Here is a 17,905-nt window from a genome sequence, read left to right as displayed (position 1 = left end):
TTCTCTTTCCCTCTACAGACACTCGGATCAACTAGCTACCACCATAGGTTTCTGTGAGTCAAATGGATTCTCATTATTGCCTTGACTCCACTATCCATTACAGAAACCATAACCACCTTGTCTCTTGAGATTCAGTGCCTCTGCTTGGTCTCTGCTGCCCCGGGATCCAGGTGTCCTCACTGCATATCAAGATCCCAGGTCACTGGCAGCAGTTCCACTGTAATGTCTGCCCTAAAGAGGAGAGTGGCCACAGAGCTCTTCACGGACTCGGGGGCTGCCCTCATGAATTTATTTCCACAGTAGTAGTGCAAGTGTGTCCTCTGGACCCTGTTGGGGTGGGTAGGCATGTCTTACATGATAAATACACTCTAACGTTCCAATCACCTAAGCCTTGGATACCTTCTTCTATAGGAGACCAAGGAAGGTCAGCCTCACTTAGTGTATTCCCGGCAACCAATGACACTGCTGGAACTCTTTGTGCCCTCTCAAGACACAGCAAAGAGTAGAGAATCTCTGCTTAGTGGGCCCATATCAATAAATTAGACCGGATCCAACTTTATGTTCCTTCCACCATTATCCAAACCCCTTAATAGCCATTTGCACACAGTTTTCCTAGATTTGTTTCTGTATACACTGGGGAAAGGATGCAGCTATTTTGGAACGTAGCACAACTCCTCATGGGTCATATTTTACACTTCAGTCTCTGGGACATGCTGGGAATTGAGGCTACTAGGTCTAGTAGCAAATGGGGCTGGTGGGTGTAGGTCCTCAGGAGAATCACCAGTACTTGCAAGGCAGCTTCCCAGGGGAGACCATTACAGAGTCCTTAGGAAAAGCAGAGTTCACCCCCTCATGCAGGGCTGGGAGGGCTTCTTCGTTGGCAAAGAAGACTGTACAATCTTATAATCATTTTTATTCCCATAGAGTCGGTAGTAATATCCAACTTTCATTTCTGGTTATAATAATTTTATCCATTTTCTTTTTTGCTGGTTAGTCTAGCTAAAAGTTTGCCAATTTTATTGCTTTTTTCCTAGAAAACACTTTTGATTTGACTGATTTTCCCTCTTGTTTTCCTGTTCTTTATTTCACCTCTGCTCTTATATTTATTATAACCCTCTTTTTGCTGATTTCAGGTTTGGTTTACTCTTCATTTTCTACTCTTCAAGGTGTAAAGTTAGGTTATGGTTTTGAGATCTTTCTTCTTCTAATGTAGGCATTTACAACTATAAATTTCCCTGTGAGCGTTTCTTTTTCTGCATCCCATGAGTTTGGTAGGTTGTATTTTCATTTTCATTTTATTCAAGGTGTTTTCTAGTGTCCCTCATATTTTCAACTTTCATCCACTGGGTGTTAATGCTGTATTGTTTAATTTTTATGTATTTATGATTTTTTCCAGTTTTCTTCCTGTTCTTGATTTCTAATTTCACTCCACTGTGATTAGAAATTATACTTTATTTGATTTCAATGTTTTAAAAATTTGCTAAGACTTGTTTGGGGGCCTAAAATATGGTCTATCCTGGGGAATGTTCCATATGCACTTGAGAAGAATACATATTCTGCTGTTTTGGGTGGAAGGTTAAGTCTAATTGATTATGGTGTTGTTCAAGTTCTTTATTTCCTTAGTGATTTTCTGTCTGGTTGTAATATCCTTTTTTGAAAGTGGAGTATTGAAATCTCCATTATTGTTGGAGAACCGTCTATTTCTCCTTTCAATTCTGTCGATTTTGCTTCATATGTTTTGGGAGCTCTGCTGTTAGATATGTGTGTTTAAAATTGTGACATCGTCTTGATGGATTGTACCTTTTATCAATACATAATGCCATCATGAATGAGCGAGACCTGATCGCTTCCCTTGAGGAACTCACAAGCAGTCCAGGGAAGAGACTGAGAGGCCATCACAGCAGGAGCTGCGAGAGAGGCCTGTGCCACGTGCTGCAGCAGGACCTCATCTCCTTAGGTGTCCTGTGTCCCTGGAATGGCAGATGCACGTAGCACGTGCTCAGTAAGCACTGGCTGGATGCAAGTGAGGAGCACTGACTGTGATGGCAGCACTAGCTCTCATTCAGGGAAACTGAGATTTGTGCTAGTGGCAGAGCCCAGACCAGAACCCCGTGTTCCTGATCTTCTTCTCATTCCCACTTGTCCGTGATGCCAGTAGTGATTTCAGTATTGAATTCATGGCTGAAAGACTCATTCATCATAGCCTTGTTCTTTTACTCATTCCAAGATCTTACCACGTTACAGGCACGTACTTGGTAATGGTGAGTAAAACTGGAGAAGGCCTCTTTCTTCATGGATCTGGGAGAACAGTGAGAGGTGCGAAGACAGTCATCAGATCACCACAAAGTGTCACATTACAAAAAACAATAACTGATATTTATGGGGAGTGTAGGACATGTCACATACTAGATTGACAGTGTTTGAATGCATAAACTCGTTTTGTCCTCAGAAGAACTTTGGATGTGGTAGGTATCACTCCCTATTTATATATACGGTAAAAGGAGCACAGAAAGGCAAAGTAGTTTGGCGGATGTCACACAACTAGAAATTGGTGGTGTGGGGATCCCAACACTCTGAGTCCCAGTTTCCTCAGTTTCTGAAAGCAGAATGACAAAGCTTAGTTGTGCGGATTAAGTTAAAAGAGGAAAACACACCTAGCAACACGACTGAGTTTACAATAGGTGCTCACTAATGATTACTGAATTTCAGTGGCTGTGGGACTCACGAGGTGGACAGGACTTCCCTCATCGTGTTGGTGGGTCCTCATAGCTCTTGCGCAAGCTTTGTGAGTGACTTTGAATGGTCAGACTTTGAACAGGTCCCAGGACATCACAGACCTTATGCTTGAAATGTGAAGAATTTGGGTAAGCCCTGGGCCTCCCAGCCTGGCATTCTGGCCTCCTCAGAATGGCCTAACCAGCCTCCAACACTCTTAAACTCAACACACCAGATGGATCACCCTCCTCAAACATGCCCAGGGCTTTCCTCCTCCCACACCTCTGCTCTTCTTGTCCCCCACATAGAATGCCTATCCACCCCATCTCTGCCTCCTCAGACAGGTGGATTTCCTAGGTGACTCCACCCTGTCAGAGAGAATCTGTGTGTCTTCCACGTGACCAAGGCCAGGTCACTTCTGATCCTTTCCTCATCCCAATGGCCAAGGGAGAGAGAGCTCAGTGTATTCCTGCTTGCCCTACCAGATTGGAGGAAGGGATCATAAATTACGTTCTATCCCATGCACTATAAGACATAGAAAGGAGGAAGCAATGGGAATCTTGTTGGGTTGAGGCCATACTTCTTCCAGAGAAAAATAGAGCCACACAGTTAAAAGGCCCTGATGTAGATAATTTATCACCTTCTTCAGTAAAACAAAGTTCTGCCATGTAGTCAAACTAAGTGCTTCTTAACATGCAACTCCCTGAGGCTGCTCCTACCCATGAATGGTGGAAATCATTGGGCAAAGTTTGATCAACAGAACTCTTCACTAGTACTGATCTTTTTGCCGAGGGAGTGAAATAGACCTAAGACTTGATCACTCAGCCCAGCTGAGCTCAGCTCGTGGCCAGCCCCGAGTAGTCAGTGCTGTATGCCATCTGCATGGACAGTGGTTGTGCCGTCCTATCACACTGCAGGGGACAACTTCTGGGTAGTCTGCATCTTCTCTAGGGGGCAGACATCCTGGAGTGGCCTTGGAGCAGATGCTGGAGGACAGTGTCAACTCTTGAACCATGTCTGCAGAATCTGGGTAAATTCACAGGAACCATGGCCTGGTTTTGATTTTCTGAGGATGACCAGTCTAGGGTTATGGATCAAAGTCTGCAGCAGGAGCCACCTCATCCTGGACCTAGCTGAGAGGCAGGAACCTAAGATAGAATCAGAGTAGATGGACCAGGGGAAGGGGCAGCTTGTCTCTGTTCTTCTCAGAGGCTGTTGGAAAAGCTTTCTGGGTGGTGTGACATGTGAAAGGAGGAGCTGGACCAGGACTCCCGGGGACATGAAGATGGCTGGAGGGATCTGAGGTTGTCCCACAGAGCTGGGTATCTACAGTGTTAGGAACAGAAATGAGCTGAGTCCCGACTGGCACTGAATGTCCACAGATAAGACATGGCTATGGGCTTCCAAGGAGAAGTCAGAGCAGAGGAATAGGGGTGGAAGGGGTGGGAGGAGACAGTATAGAGCCTTGAGGGGGCAGGAGTTGGTGACCTAGAGAGCTTCTGGTGAGCAACAGGGCAGATTAGGCAAAACTGAGCCCCATCTTGGAGGGCATCAGGCCTGCAGCCTGGAATATGGACAGAGACTCCAAGAAATGGGGGATGGAGGACTCAGCTAGCAGAGGTAGAGTTCATTTCCAGGAAAAAGAGAAGGGCCTATTTGGAAGGGCAAGGACACAAGGCTTCAGGGGTCCCATGGCCAGGCTGACAGGGGGCTAAGCCTCCTGATCTCCCAGGTAGAAGGGCTCCCAGGGCGTGGAGTGTGGAGAAAGGGGGCAGGGGAGGGGGAACCTGAAGCATCTCAGGGATACCAGGGAAGTCAGCGTACTTGTGTCCTGGAGTTCAACCCCAGTGTGGATTCAAACAGCAGGCATTACCTGCTGACTGATTTAGGCCCCAGTATTTGACAGCCTGTGGCCTGCAATCAGGATGCGAGAAAAGCTGATGAGCATGGGTTGGTGTGATAATGGTCCACATAGAGCCCCCAAAATCCCGAAGGCAAGCCAAGCCAGGCAGTAGGTCACAGGCTGGCCCAGCATCAATTTGTTCCTAAATGGTGCCTGTGTCTTTGCTGAGAATCTAGAAAATGAGGTACAAAAAGCTGGAAGGGTTCATAGAGATCACATTCTAGTCCATCCATCTTGTGAGGAATTTGAATCTCAAAGGGGCTGGGAGCTGCTGTGGCTAATAGAGAGAAGGCATCAGTCTCATGACAAATGGATGACTGCATGAATAGACGTGGGCCCGAAGTAGAAAAACTACCTTTGCTGCACAGAAATGGCTGATTTTGAAGTATTTCAACTGAACAGACCATTTTTCTTGACTAAATAAGTTTCCAACTGACACCATTAAATCTAAGAGGCATTCTTTCTCAAAAATGTCTAAGCCATGCATCCATAAATTAAACTTCTAATTGTTCAGCTAGAATCCCGCTACCTCTCTCTGCCCTCCATTACACTTCAAAGGTCTGTCAAAAGTGCTGGTTACTTAGTAGACTTAAACTCCCTTCTAACCACTGGGTTGAATGTTTTTCCCACTCAGCTTTATAGCCTCCACGGGAAGATAAGCTCTGAGCACAAGTGAAGAGTGTGAACTGTGAACTGCTGATACCTGACCTCCAGGCAGCTTCTACAAAGGTGCAAGACCAGCCCTCCCCAGACGTGTGGCCAGTTGGGATGGGCCACTTACCCATGTCTGCTCCCTCATAGCCATTCTGCATGATGGCCTTGTCTACAAGGGCAGTCAGCCATGTGCCCTTGATGCAGCTGATGAGCAGCCTGGAGAGGCAGGCCCCCAGGCCCAGCATCACGTTGTAGAATGTGAAGTAGTTGCAGCTGTGGAACACTTTCCTGTGAAGGGACAGCACCCTTTCTTATGAGAAGACGGCGAGGCAGGCCGGCTCAGGACCTCCCCAGACTAGTGCTCAAATCCTAACTGTCCCATATCCTAGCTGTGTGACCTCGTGCTCTAAGCAGGAGCTGATTGTCCCCACCTCACAGCACTGGTGTGAGGACCGACTCAGACACAATGTAGAGGGTGCTAAGCAGGACAAATGTTAGCAGGGACTGTAACATATCCTGGGATCCTTGGGTTTTGAAGTTTCTTGTACAATAAGAAATCTCACGTGGTTACAGCTGGTTTTGTTGTTATCATAAAGACTGTGGCTTTCCCACTGTGTGTTGTAACAGTGACCTGCCCCCAGCTGGAACTGCTCAAGTCCTCCAGAGGAAACTTCCCAAATGACCACCTGATCACATGGTATCCTGTTGCCTATGGGATAAAAGCCCAAATTTTATCCTTAGTTTATGGGTCCTCTTACAGAGGGGCCGATCTGGCCTTGTTGCTTTGTGCCCACTCCCTGCCCCTGATCATCTAAGGCCACTACATGGCCACCATATTAGATCCCCTCTCTTCTTCTAACATGCCCTGCCTTCCTGTCTTCATCTGCACAGTGGGGGCTCTCTCCTCATCTCTAACTGTAGCAATCCTACCATCCTACTGACCTCAGCCCAAATGTCCCATCTGCAGTTGAGTTACCTCCTGCCTCTCATCCACCACCCTGCCTCTCCTACCTCATTATTTGTGTTTCTCCTATAATCTTTTCACACCCTCTGGAGTCTACATGTCTGTGTCTGTGGCTCCAGTGACTGTGAGCTTGTCACAGCACGTCCTATGGAGACATCTCTTTATCCTCATTGCTTGCTCAATGAGTGAATAGCTTTGAATGAATGAATCAGAAAGGATTACCATCTGCCAAGTAGTATTGTTTCCTCTTTGAAGTAGCACAATTATTCGCAAGGTTCCTAGACGATGAGTGAGTTTATGCATGGTCACAATGCTCTAATGGGTGGGGCCAGGATTTGGAAGTCTGGCAGGCAGTCTGGCTCCAGAACCCACTCCTGAAGCTCTGTCCCACCCTCTCTCAGAGACCATAAATCACACCTAGGAACCTGCCAAGGATGAAGGGCCAGCACAGACAGACAGCTGAAGTGGAAACCCTACAATTCCACATTCCCTCCTTTGCCCCCAACTGTTAAAGAGAGCACAAGGCTTCTGCTTGTGAACTGTGTCCAGGTTTGGCTGCAGGAAAAAGCCCAATTAAAGTAATAAAATAAATCTCCAGAAACTGATCCTAAAGAAACAGGGATCTATGAATTGCCTGACAAAAAATTCAAAATAATTGCCTTAAAGAAGTTCAACATGCTACATCAGAACATAGAAAGACACAAATTAAATCAAGAAAATGATTCATGAACAAAATCAGAATATCCAACAAGTAAAGAAATATAAAAATGACCTCAAAAAATTCTTGTGTTGAACAATATAATAACTGAGTTGGACAATTCACAAGTGTGGTTGGACACCAGAGTTCATCAAGCAGAAGAAATAATCAGTGAACTTGAAGATAAGTCATTTGAAATCCTTGAGTCACAGGAACAAAAAGAATAAAGAAAAATGAAGAAAGCATAAGGGATTTTTGCAACTTCATCAATCAGATCAATACACATATGGGAGTCCCAGAAAGAGAAAAGAGAGAAAGGGGAAGAGAGCTTCTTTGCAGAAATAATGGCTGAAATCTTCCCAAATCTGAAGAAGGAAATGAACATCCAAATTCAAGAAGCTTAAAAGGCTCCAGCTAAACACGTTATAGTCAAACTGACAAAGGTCCAAGACAAGAGAGAATCTTGAAAGCAGCATGAAAGGGACCTATCAGATACAAGCGAAGACCTATAAAACTATCTGCAATTTCTCAGCAGGAGCATTACAGGCCTGCCAGAGGGGAGTGGGATGATATATTCAAAGTGCAGTCAGATTTTAAAAACCCTGCCAACCAAGCATACTATATCAAGCAGAACTGTCCTTCAAAAATGAAGGCTTGATAAAGACCTCCCCAGATAAACAAACCTGAGGAAGAGCATCACCAACAGAACTGCCTTACGAGAATTGTAAAAGAGTCCTTCATCTTGAAACACAAGGACACTAGAAAGCAAAATGAAAACATGAAAATAGAAAGCTCTCTGGTAGGGTAAACATATAGACAAATACAGAATCCTGTGATAACGGTAACAAAAATCACTTAAAATTCTCGTATACCATTTAAAAGGTAAAAGCACAGAGGGTAACTATAACAATAAAACTATGTTAATAGATACAAAATATAAAAATATGTAATTTTGAAAGTGATAACATAAAGTGTGGGGTGGAAATGTAAGGGAGTAATGTTTTTGTATGCAATTGAAGTTAAGTTGTTATCCATTTAGAATAGATTGTTATCACTATAAGATGTTTTATGTAATCCCCACAGTAACCGAAAGGATCATACCTATGGGGATGACAGCAAGACAGTGGATAGGACGTTTCCTCCTCTTGTCTCCCCATAGGAACAATAATTTGGCAGCCATCTACGGACAAAAGTGCCTTTTTGGGAGCTTCGAGATCCAAGTAGGCAGCTGTGAAACACTGGTGGAGCCCAAGACCGGGGAGGGACTTTTCTTTGAGAAGGCAACCCCACAGCCAGGTCTCAGGCTTGCTGACCATATCCCTGGCTGCAGCCATGCTAAAAGCCTCGTTTCCTTGTTGAATTGGCTACAGCCCCATTTGGCTTTGGTCCTGCCATCAGCACCAACCACCAAGAGACCCAGAGGGAGTTACGCCTCTCTGTGTCTTAGGTAACAGGCCTGTCTGCCTTGGTCCTTGCTGTGGACCCTGAAGTGGCCTATGACCAAGCTACAGCTTCTCTCAGCCACGTTCCAGGAGCAGACAAGTTTCTACAGAGACCCAGTGGGAGAGACACACATCCATGTCCCCAGAGGATGGCCCACGGACATCATTCCAAAAGTGGATCTTGAATCAGCCCTGTAACCTGGCTCCCATCCATCCAAGCCACACTCCAGTAGCAGTTATGCCTGTCCAGGGACCTGCTGGGAGACATGCCCATCTGTGCCCCTGGAGGCAGGTCCACTAACCTAGGTCCAACCATGGGTTCTGAAGCAGTCCTGTAACGTGGCTCCAGCCCCTCTCAGCAGCAGTGAGGGAGCAGACATGCCCACCCAGGGACCTGGTAGGAGGCACCCCATCTGTGCCTTCTAAGGAGGACCTGCAGACCTCAATCTGGCTGCAGATCCGAAGGAGCCCTGTGACTTATTTAGAACACCTCTAAGCTGTGGCACTGGGCTAGTCCTGCCACCCAGGGATCCACCTAGTGTCCTGGTGGGGCCATCCCAGGAATCTGACAAGAGATTTACCATTTAACCATCCACACACCTGGAAACAGGTCCACCTTCTGCAGACTCAAATGTGAACCCTGAAGTGGACCTTTGTCCCAGCCAGCCCTGTTGACCAAGGTCCTGGATGCAGTCCTATCCACTGAGGGGCCAGACAGGATTCAGCTTGCCCAAGACCCTAGTAACAGGCCCACAAATCATGGACACCACTGTGGACCCAGCCACAACCACGTGACCCATCTCCAGTAGGCTTGACTGTGACCTTGGAGGCAAACCCATCAGACCACGGACCTGACAAGAGAAGGATTTTTACCAGTGGAACCCAGTCTGTAAGGCTTGAAGAAGTATTTGCTTCTTCACATGTACTAACAACAGTACAGAGCTACACAGATCATAAAGAATCAGGAAAACATGACACCATCAAAAGTAACAAAGTTCCAGTAACCTAACTCAAAGAAATGGAGATCTACAAACTGCCTGACAAAAAATTCAAAATAGTCATCTTAAAGAAGCTGAATAAGATGCAAGAGAACACAGACAACTAAACAAATGCAGGAGAATAATGAATGAACAAAATGAGGTGATTAATAGAGAAATAGAAATCATAAACAAGAATCAAACAGAAATCCTAGTATAATGACAACACCAAAAATTCGAGAGAGCTTCAACAGCAGATTTTATCATGCAGAAGAAAAAATAAGCAAACTCAAAAACATCATTTGAAATCATCCAGTTAGGAGATCAAAAAGAAAAAATAATGAAAAAGAGTGAAAAAGTGTATGAGATCTATGGGACACCACCATGGGAAGGAATACGCATACTAGGAAGTCCCAGAGGGAGAAGAGAGAGAGCGAGATGGGCAGAAAGCTTATTTAAAGAAATAATGACTGAAAAGTTCCTAAATCTTGGGAGGGATATAGATATTCAGGTTCTTGAAGCTCAAAGGACCCCACCAAGTTCAATATGATGAATATTACCCCAAGACACATTATAATCAAATCGTCATAAGTCAAAAACAAAAAGAGAATTTTGAAATCAGCAAGAGAGAAGTGACTCATCACATTTAAAGGGGTTGTAGTTTTCCCAGCAGAAACCTTGCAGGCCAGGAGGGAGTGGGGTGACCTATCCCAAGTGCTGAAAGAAAAACACTGCAAATCAAGAACACCTTATTCAGTAGAGCTGTCCTTCGGAAATGAAGATAAGATGAAGACACTCCCAGACCAACAAAAGCTGAGGGGATTCATCAATACAAGGCCTGCCTTACAAGACATTCTCAAGGGAGTTCTTCAAGTTGAATGAAAAAACACTAAGTAGCAACATGAAAGCAGATGAAAGTATAAATCTAACTGGTAAAGGTAACATATAGTTAAATTGAGAATATTCCAACACTGTAATGATGGTGCATAACACTTTTAACTATGGTATGAATGTTAAAAGCAAAAATATTAAAATAACTATAGCTACAGTAATTTGTTAGTGGATACACAATATAATAATATGTAAAATGTGACATCAATAGCATAAAATGTGAATGAGGGGAGAAATAAAAGTGTACAGATTTGTATGCAATTAAAGTCAAGTTGTTATCACTTTAAGTTGCACTTCTATAGGTAGGAGATATTTTACATAAGCCTCATGGAAACCACAAAGAAAAATTCTCTAGTAGATACACAATAGATAATGAGAAAAGAATCAAATCATAGAACTACAAAAAAATCAACAAATCACAAGAGACGACAGCGAGAGGAAGAAAGAAACTACAAAACCACCAGAAAATCCAAAAAAGAGCAATAGTGGAGCTGGCCTGGTGGCGTAGTGGTTAAGTTCATGTACTCTGCTTATGGTGGCCCAGGGTTAGCAGGTTCAGATCCTGGGCATGGACCTACACACTGCTCATCAAGCTACGCTGTGGCAGACATCCCACATAAAGTAGAGGAAGATGGCATGGATGTTAGCCCAGGGCCAATCTTCCTCAGTAAAAAAGAGGAGGATTGGCAGCAGGTGTCAACTCAGGGCTGATCTTCACACACACACACACACACACACACACACACACACACAAAAGGGCAATAGTAAGTCCTAACCCGCCAATAACTACTTTAATGGTAAATGGATTAAATTCTCCAATCAAAGACACAGGATGGCTGAACAGACAAAATAAACAAGATATAACATTGTGCTACATACGAAAGACTGATTTTAGCTTTTAGGACATACATAGAGTAATAATGAAGGAATTGAACTAAATAACATGCAAATGGTAACCAAAAGAGAGCAGGAGTGGCTATACTTATGTCAGACAAAATAATCTTTCAGTCAAAATCTGTTCACCAGAGACAAGGAGGCCACTATATATTGATACAGGGGCAGTTCATCAAGAGGACATAAAAACTGTAAATATACTGCACTCAACATCGGAGCACCTAACTATATAAAGCAAAAATTAACAGAAATGAGAGGAGAAATTGAGAGTAATAAAATAGTAGGAGGGGACTTCATTCCCCCACTATCAACAATGGATAGATCATTGAGACACAAAATCAATGAGGACACAGCAGAAGTGAAAAAACACTATTGACCAAAAGGAATGACAAGTCTTGTCTAGAACATCCCATCCAAGAGCAGCACAATACACATTTTTCTTTTCCTTCCTTACACATGGATGATTCTCCAGGATAGACAGAATGTTGGGCCACAAAACAAATCTTAACAAATTTTAAAAAACTGAAATCATCCCAGCTATCTTTTCCAAACACAAAGGTGTGAAACGAGAAAACAGTAACAGGAGGAAAACTGGAAAATTCACAAATATGTGGAAATTACACAACATACTTCTGAATGATCAATAGTTTAAAGAAGATATCAAAAAATACCTTGAGTCAAAGAAAATGGAAACACAACATACAAAAACGTATGGGATGCAGCAAAAATAGTTCTAAGAGGGAAGTATAAAGTGACAAATGGCTACACTAAGAAAAAAGAAATCTCAAACAACCTAGCTTTATGCCTCAAGAAGCTATAAAAACTAGAAAAAGGAGAACAAACGAACCCAAAGGTTAGCAGAAGGAAAGAAATAATAAAGATTAGAGCATAAATAAATGAAATAGAGCCTAGAAAGACAATAGAAAAGATCACCAAAAATACGAGTTTGTTTTTTGAAAAGATAAAATAGACAGACCTTTAGCTAGACTAACCAAGAAAAGAGACAAGACTCAAATAGGTAAAATTTAAACTAAAAAGGAGGCATTACAACTGATATCACAGAAATACACAGGATTATCAGAGACTGCTATGAACAATTACATGCCAGCAAATTGGATAATTTAGAAAAAAAGGAACCTAAGCAGAATGTAAGCCCCAAGAGGGTGGAGATGGCTGTCTGTTTTGATCACTGCTGTATCCCTAGCACCCAACAGAGCACCTGATATACAGCAGTCACTCAATAAAAATTTACTGAGTAAATGAATCAGTGAGTGAATGTGCCAGGCATTGAGTTCAGCACTTTACATGGATGATCTCATTGAGTCCTCACAACACTCTATGCTTTAGCCAGTGTTAATACCATTGATACTTCAGCTAGTATGTCTGACCCAATGGACACTCCCAAGGGCCTTGCTTTGAGCCTCAGGTCCAACTGCTCTAACGCAGCACTGCCCAACTCCCTTGGTTTTCCCCAGGGTCCTCCCAAATGGACCTCTTGTACAACACATAGGCTATATTTTTAAGTCAGGTCACCCCAAATATATCTCCCAATTTGGTGAAAATATGCCCATCCATTTTCCCATGATGTAGGAACAGAAGAAACTTAAATTTTTAGAAGGCTTTTGATTTTATTTTTATTATTCAAAAAAATCTCCATTTTTAAATCTAGCTTTCTGACTGTGCTTGTGCCGTCGACACTTTCACAATGATTTTCTGTTCCTCCTTTAGAAAAGCATACTTGATCCTGTCACAGACACATTTAGCAACCATGGAGGCACCACAGGCCCAGATGATGTTTTTTTGTTTTAGACAATCTCATAAGAACTTTAGGTCTCACGGCATGAACTCCTTGAAGCTGACCTGGGCACACGCGACATGTGGATTCTGGTGTTGTCCCTCCCTTCTTGGTATAAAGATAGACAATTCTAATACCAGGGGCTCAGGACAGCCTGGCATTGCTGGAAGCTGTATTGTAAGATAGCCTACAACAGTATGTCAAGTGCTGGACCATTTTGAATGCCTCTAGACACTATCCCCAGAAAAGGAAAGGAAAAAGAAACTTAATTGTATTTATAGAGATTAAAAAGAACTGTGTATTAACAACATTAGCCCTAACCTTTGTCATACATTTTGCCAATACCTTCCATTATTTTCATTTGCCTTTTAGTTTTATTTACTGTATTTTTTTACTTGGAAATGTTTTCCCTTTTTTGTAGCAAAATCTATCAGTCTTTCCTTTATGGTTTCTTTCTTTGCTATTATATATAGAAAACTTTTGTAGTTTAAGTCGGCAAATAATCATACATAATAACCACTTCTCTGTGGAATTGTCTGGAGTTGGAATAAAAAACCCTTGGCTTTCCAATGTGAAATCAGGGCGGTGGTGCACAGAATCCCTCCATTTCCACATAATGGCACCAGATTAGCTTTGCAACAGCTCCAGGGTGATCTAAACCTCTCAGGGCCCTGGGGTGTCGAAGTTCTTGTCTCTGGAAGAGAAGATGGAACCATCAGTTCTGTTTCTTCTCCAGCTTCTATAGACTTGGCTCTCTGCAAAGCATCCATCATCACAAACACGACTTCAGTTCCTTGGGCTCAATAACTTTGGGCATTACCTAGCACCTAGGCAATAAGGGAGTATGTTTGCATTACTATGTGTATATTCATACAACTTTCCTCATTAATCTTCAGAGGACTGAACAACAACAATTCAATAGTTTCAAAACAGTCCTCTACAGTAGTTGAAAGTTATATAAGGAAGGAAAAGAAAAAAAAAACTCAACCAAATGTAATACTATATGTTAAAACATGGAATTTTCTATGCACGTGAGTGAGAATTGGTTAGGATGAAGAAATTTGCACCATAAAATGAGTTAACTGGTAATGAGTAATGAATTCTAAGTATTCATTGAATTCCAATGAATCCCAAGTAAAGGGCCCTGCTTCCAGTGCCTTGCAAGAAAACCTGGAGACATATAACCTTCCCTATGAGACGGTGGGAAACATAACACAGGCTCACTGTGAGACACTGGTCTCCCAAATACACAAGCAGACCAACATTGTTTTGGCTCTACATTGAGTGCACTGGTTGTCTGGAGACAGTTATATCTTACAGAAATAATAGCAAAGGTAGTGTTGTTCTCTGTGCTATATAATTATCAAAAGCAGCTTCAGAACTTGTTGGAGCCTCCCTCTGTCTTATTTGAAGAAATAAAGTTACAGCAGCAACATGAGGGTTGTGTGATGACAGGGTGCAATGGTAATTAGTTGCTAATTAGAATTTTCTGAAATATGAGGGCGATCATCAGAGGAAAACCCTACTCAACGTCACATGTAAGTTAAAAATGCCCCCAGGTAGCTATTAACTTCTGAATATAGTAGCAGGTATAAGCACTTCAGTTGAGGTTAATCAACAGTTCTATTACCTACTTAGCTTTTAGAGGTTACAACTTGATAATTTTTATGGAACTACATCAGTCTAGGTTTATACCCAGGCTTATGAATTTATACATTTAAAAATATCTTTTATTTTATTGCAAGGCTGCTGCTAAAGAAAATTGGCTTTAATAAACATCCTTTTGATATTGGACTCAGTCCTCTTTCTTTTTCCCTTGAGATTTTTTTAGACTTTTCATCAGGGAGAGATACTTAGGTAACTACCAACACGAAGACGTAAACAGATCTCAAAGACAAAGTCATGTTGACCTCATACGGACCTTTCCCTCATGGTGATCCGTGTCAGATCTTTTAAACAAGGAGTCAAAGGAAACTTGGCAAAATGATTCTTTTTAACCTCCAATTACAATTGAAAATCTCATTGGAACCACAAAAAAATTAGAGAAACAGTCCAGAACACAGCCAAATAATGTAGTCTAGACTTTAACTAGCTACAGAATGCTGTAATTACTGTATCTTGATTTAAGATTTGTATTTAATAAGATACAATGCAGCTGCTATATATTCAGTCTATTTATTGATAAAAATAATACCCAATAGTTTCATCTATGGGGGAAAAGTTCATTTTCTTCACATTCAACACATAAAATATTCAAACATGACAGAATCACATATGATATTTTAACAGATTTGTTTATCTGATCTTGTATGTATTTACCTATTTTTGGTCATTTGCACATAAGAACATAAATATTACCTTATTGTACCAACCCCAGTGTATTAGTTATTTATTGATGTTTAACAAATTGTCCCAAAGCTTAGTGGCTTATAATGATAAAAATGTATGATCTCTCAGTTTCTGTGGGTCAGGAATCTGGGGACAGCTTAGCTGGGTGCCTCTGGCTCCAGTTCTCTCATGGGGCTGCAGTTGAGCTGTCAGCCAGGTCTGCAGTCTCATCTAAAGACTGGCGTGGGGGGGATCCACTTCCAAGCTCATACACCTGGTTATTATCAGTCTCAGAAAGTCCACTTCCAAGCTCATTTAGCTGGGCCTCTCCATAGGACTGACTCACAGCATGGTAGCTGGCTGCCCCAGAGTGAACAATCCAAGAGAGAGCTAGAAAGAGGGCATCCAAGATGGAACCTGCAGTCTTTTTTTTTGGCCAAGGAAGATTCACCCTGAGCTAATCTTCCTCTTTTTTCGCTTGAGGAAGATTGACCCTGAGCTAACATCTGCGCCAATCTTCCTCTATTTTGTATCTGGGATGCTGCCACAGCATAGCTGATGAGTGGTGTAGGTCCACACCTGGGATCCAAACCTGTGAACCCAGGCCACCAAAGCGGAGCGCACTGAACTCAACCACTAGGCCATGGGGCTGGCCCCTGGAACGCCCAGTCTTTTATAACCAAATCTCAGAAGTGACGTTCCATGCTTCTGCCACATTCTTTTCTTTAGAAGTGAGTCACTAAATCCCCCACCTTGAAAGGGAGGGGATTATACAGGGGTGTGAATAGCAGGAGGCAGGAATGAGAGGGGGATTATCTTAGAGGCTCCTCCCCCAACCATAATCAGTCTATGATGACTTATAGAGAGGAAGCAGATAGTTGTTCTCTCTTACTTCTTGTCTGCCGACCATCTACTTGGGAAATGACTTCCTCCTCATTCTCAGTCTGTGTGGTTCTGGGAGGCTGACTGCTCCCCCTCGCCCTGGCTCTTCGGGTTGGCAGCTGTGCTGTCCCTGGCCTGGCCAGTAATGATACTTCAACTTTCTGGCCACAGTGAGTGGTTCAGGGCTGGGCCATTCACTGTCCTTTTTCAGGAATTGACGTGGGTGCTGGGAAAAAAAGGGTCACAGGTGCTGTGCAACACAGAAAACTGGAATTTTTTCCACCTTCCATACCCATATGTAAGCCGCCTTTACTCCCTGTGAAAAAACTCTTAGAATGAAACCAACACAGAATAACAGAGAGCTGAGAGGTGGAGAGCGAGGGAGCCACACCAAGCTCTCGTGACATCTCCTGCCTCTCCACACCGAGCTATGCCTGAAGTCAGGCTTACCTCTTTTTCCGTTGGTTTTGAATTGGGTTTTTGTCCCTTGCAACAAAAAATGGTCCTGATGTATAGAGATATTATGGATGCAGCCCCAAATATTCTAGCTTCCCTTAACAGAGCTAGCATATCAGTGCCTTTTAGGAATTATCTAAATATTTTGAGTATATTTAGATTTTGCAACCTTAGCTTAACTCTTAGAAAACTAAGCTCCATTTGTTTCCTGTTCTGTGAGCTACATCCTTTTATTCACCTTTAATTTACTTTTCTCAAGATTCAGGAATATCTTCTTGTTCCATTTAAGCTCTCTCACAGCAGGGAGAAACCCCTTCTCAATTATTTTCTCTCCAACTTGTAGCACAATATCTGGCCACATAGTAGATCCTCAATAACTGTGTAATGAATGAATGAGTAAAGAAACTTCTAAGTATACTTGAGATTATTTTTCCCTAAGTTCAATATTTTATTTTTGCCCCTATAAAGAACAATTCAACATTTTCTGCCTTCTCACATAACCTCATACTAACATCAATTTATTCCCATATCCTTGGGCTTTTCATTGTGCCTTCCCTCCTGCAAATAAGTCATAAAAATACTAAACAAAGGTAGTCATAGGGGAATGCCCGTGTTCACGCTTCTTCCTCCAAGAAGTGCCCTTTTATCCTAAACCATTGTTTCTTGTCTCTAAGCAACTTCCCTGTGCATTGCACCAGTCTCCATCATACCAGGATAACTCCATTTTTAAAATGGCCTTTTGTGTGGAACTTTGTGAAAGGCTTTTTGGAAATCTAAATAGACACCATTGATGGGCTTTTGTCCATATGCATATATGCTCCCAAAAGAGCTTTCATAGATTGATGAGGTCTGACTTCCTCTTATGGAAACCATATGCTCTCCTCCAGCTCCTTCCTTGCCTCCCCTAATCCTACTGGCATGCAATTGTTTTTCTGGGGAGAAGGGCTCAGCTCTTCTGTGTGGATCTGCTTTGATCGGATCCTTGTCAGGTATTGTAAATAATGTAGGGTTAAGATTGCCAAAGTCAAACTATCCTAAAGAGATGAATAACTGTGATTATCTTAGCACGTTGAGATGAGAAACGGAAATATAAACTCAAGTATGGTAAATATGGGCAGAAAAAAGGAAGTAAGGTTAGAAATATAGGAAGTTGGTGGTTGCCAATCAAAGCTTAGGAATGTCTTAGGTCCTTTAGGAATGTGACATTATCAATTTCCCTTTTCTTTAGATTCTGCCTTCTTTTGATTGCCTCAACTTTATGCTCTCATCCTACCTTTATAAATGTTCCTTCTCAGTCTTTCTCTGGA

At 42.5% G+C, this 17,905-nt stretch overlaps 1 protein-coding gene and 1 pseudogene across 24 annotated transcripts in view; one reads left to right on the top strand and one right to left on the bottom strand.

Annotated features, from left to right (window-relative positions):
- Positions 1–14,726, top strand: part of LOC147911264 (ral guanine nucleotide dissociation stimulator-like) — a 66,690-nt gene extending 51,964 nt beyond the window's left edge. For all 24 annotated transcript variants that reach the window (XR_015551296.1, XR_015551288.1, XR_015551285.1 and 21 more), the window contains one exon: positions 5,253–14,726. Coding sequence is in view for 1 of the 24 variants with exons in the window: in XM_087428236.1 (XP_087284362.1) it covers positions 5,253–5,260 (8 nt within the window). In the remaining 23 variants the exon portion in view is untranslated. The remainder of the gene's footprint in view (positions 1–5,252) is intronic.
- On the bottom strand, positions 11,869–13,148 carry LOC101393124 (large ribosomal subunit protein eL34 pseudogene; annotated as a pseudogene).
- Positions 14,727–17,905: the final 3,179 nt, after the last annotated feature.

Source organism: Ceratotherium simum, unplaced genomic scaffold, assembly GCF_057802395.1.
Source record: "Ceratotherium simum simum isolate JZ-2026a unplaced genomic scaffold, ASM5780239v1 HiC_scaffold_44, whole genome shotgun sequence".
Classification (NCBI taxonomy): domain Eukaryota; kingdom Metazoa; phylum Chordata; class Mammalia; order Perissodactyla; family Rhinocerotidae; genus Ceratotherium; species Ceratotherium simum.
This window is presented reverse-complemented; position numbering and strand designations above follow the sequence as displayed.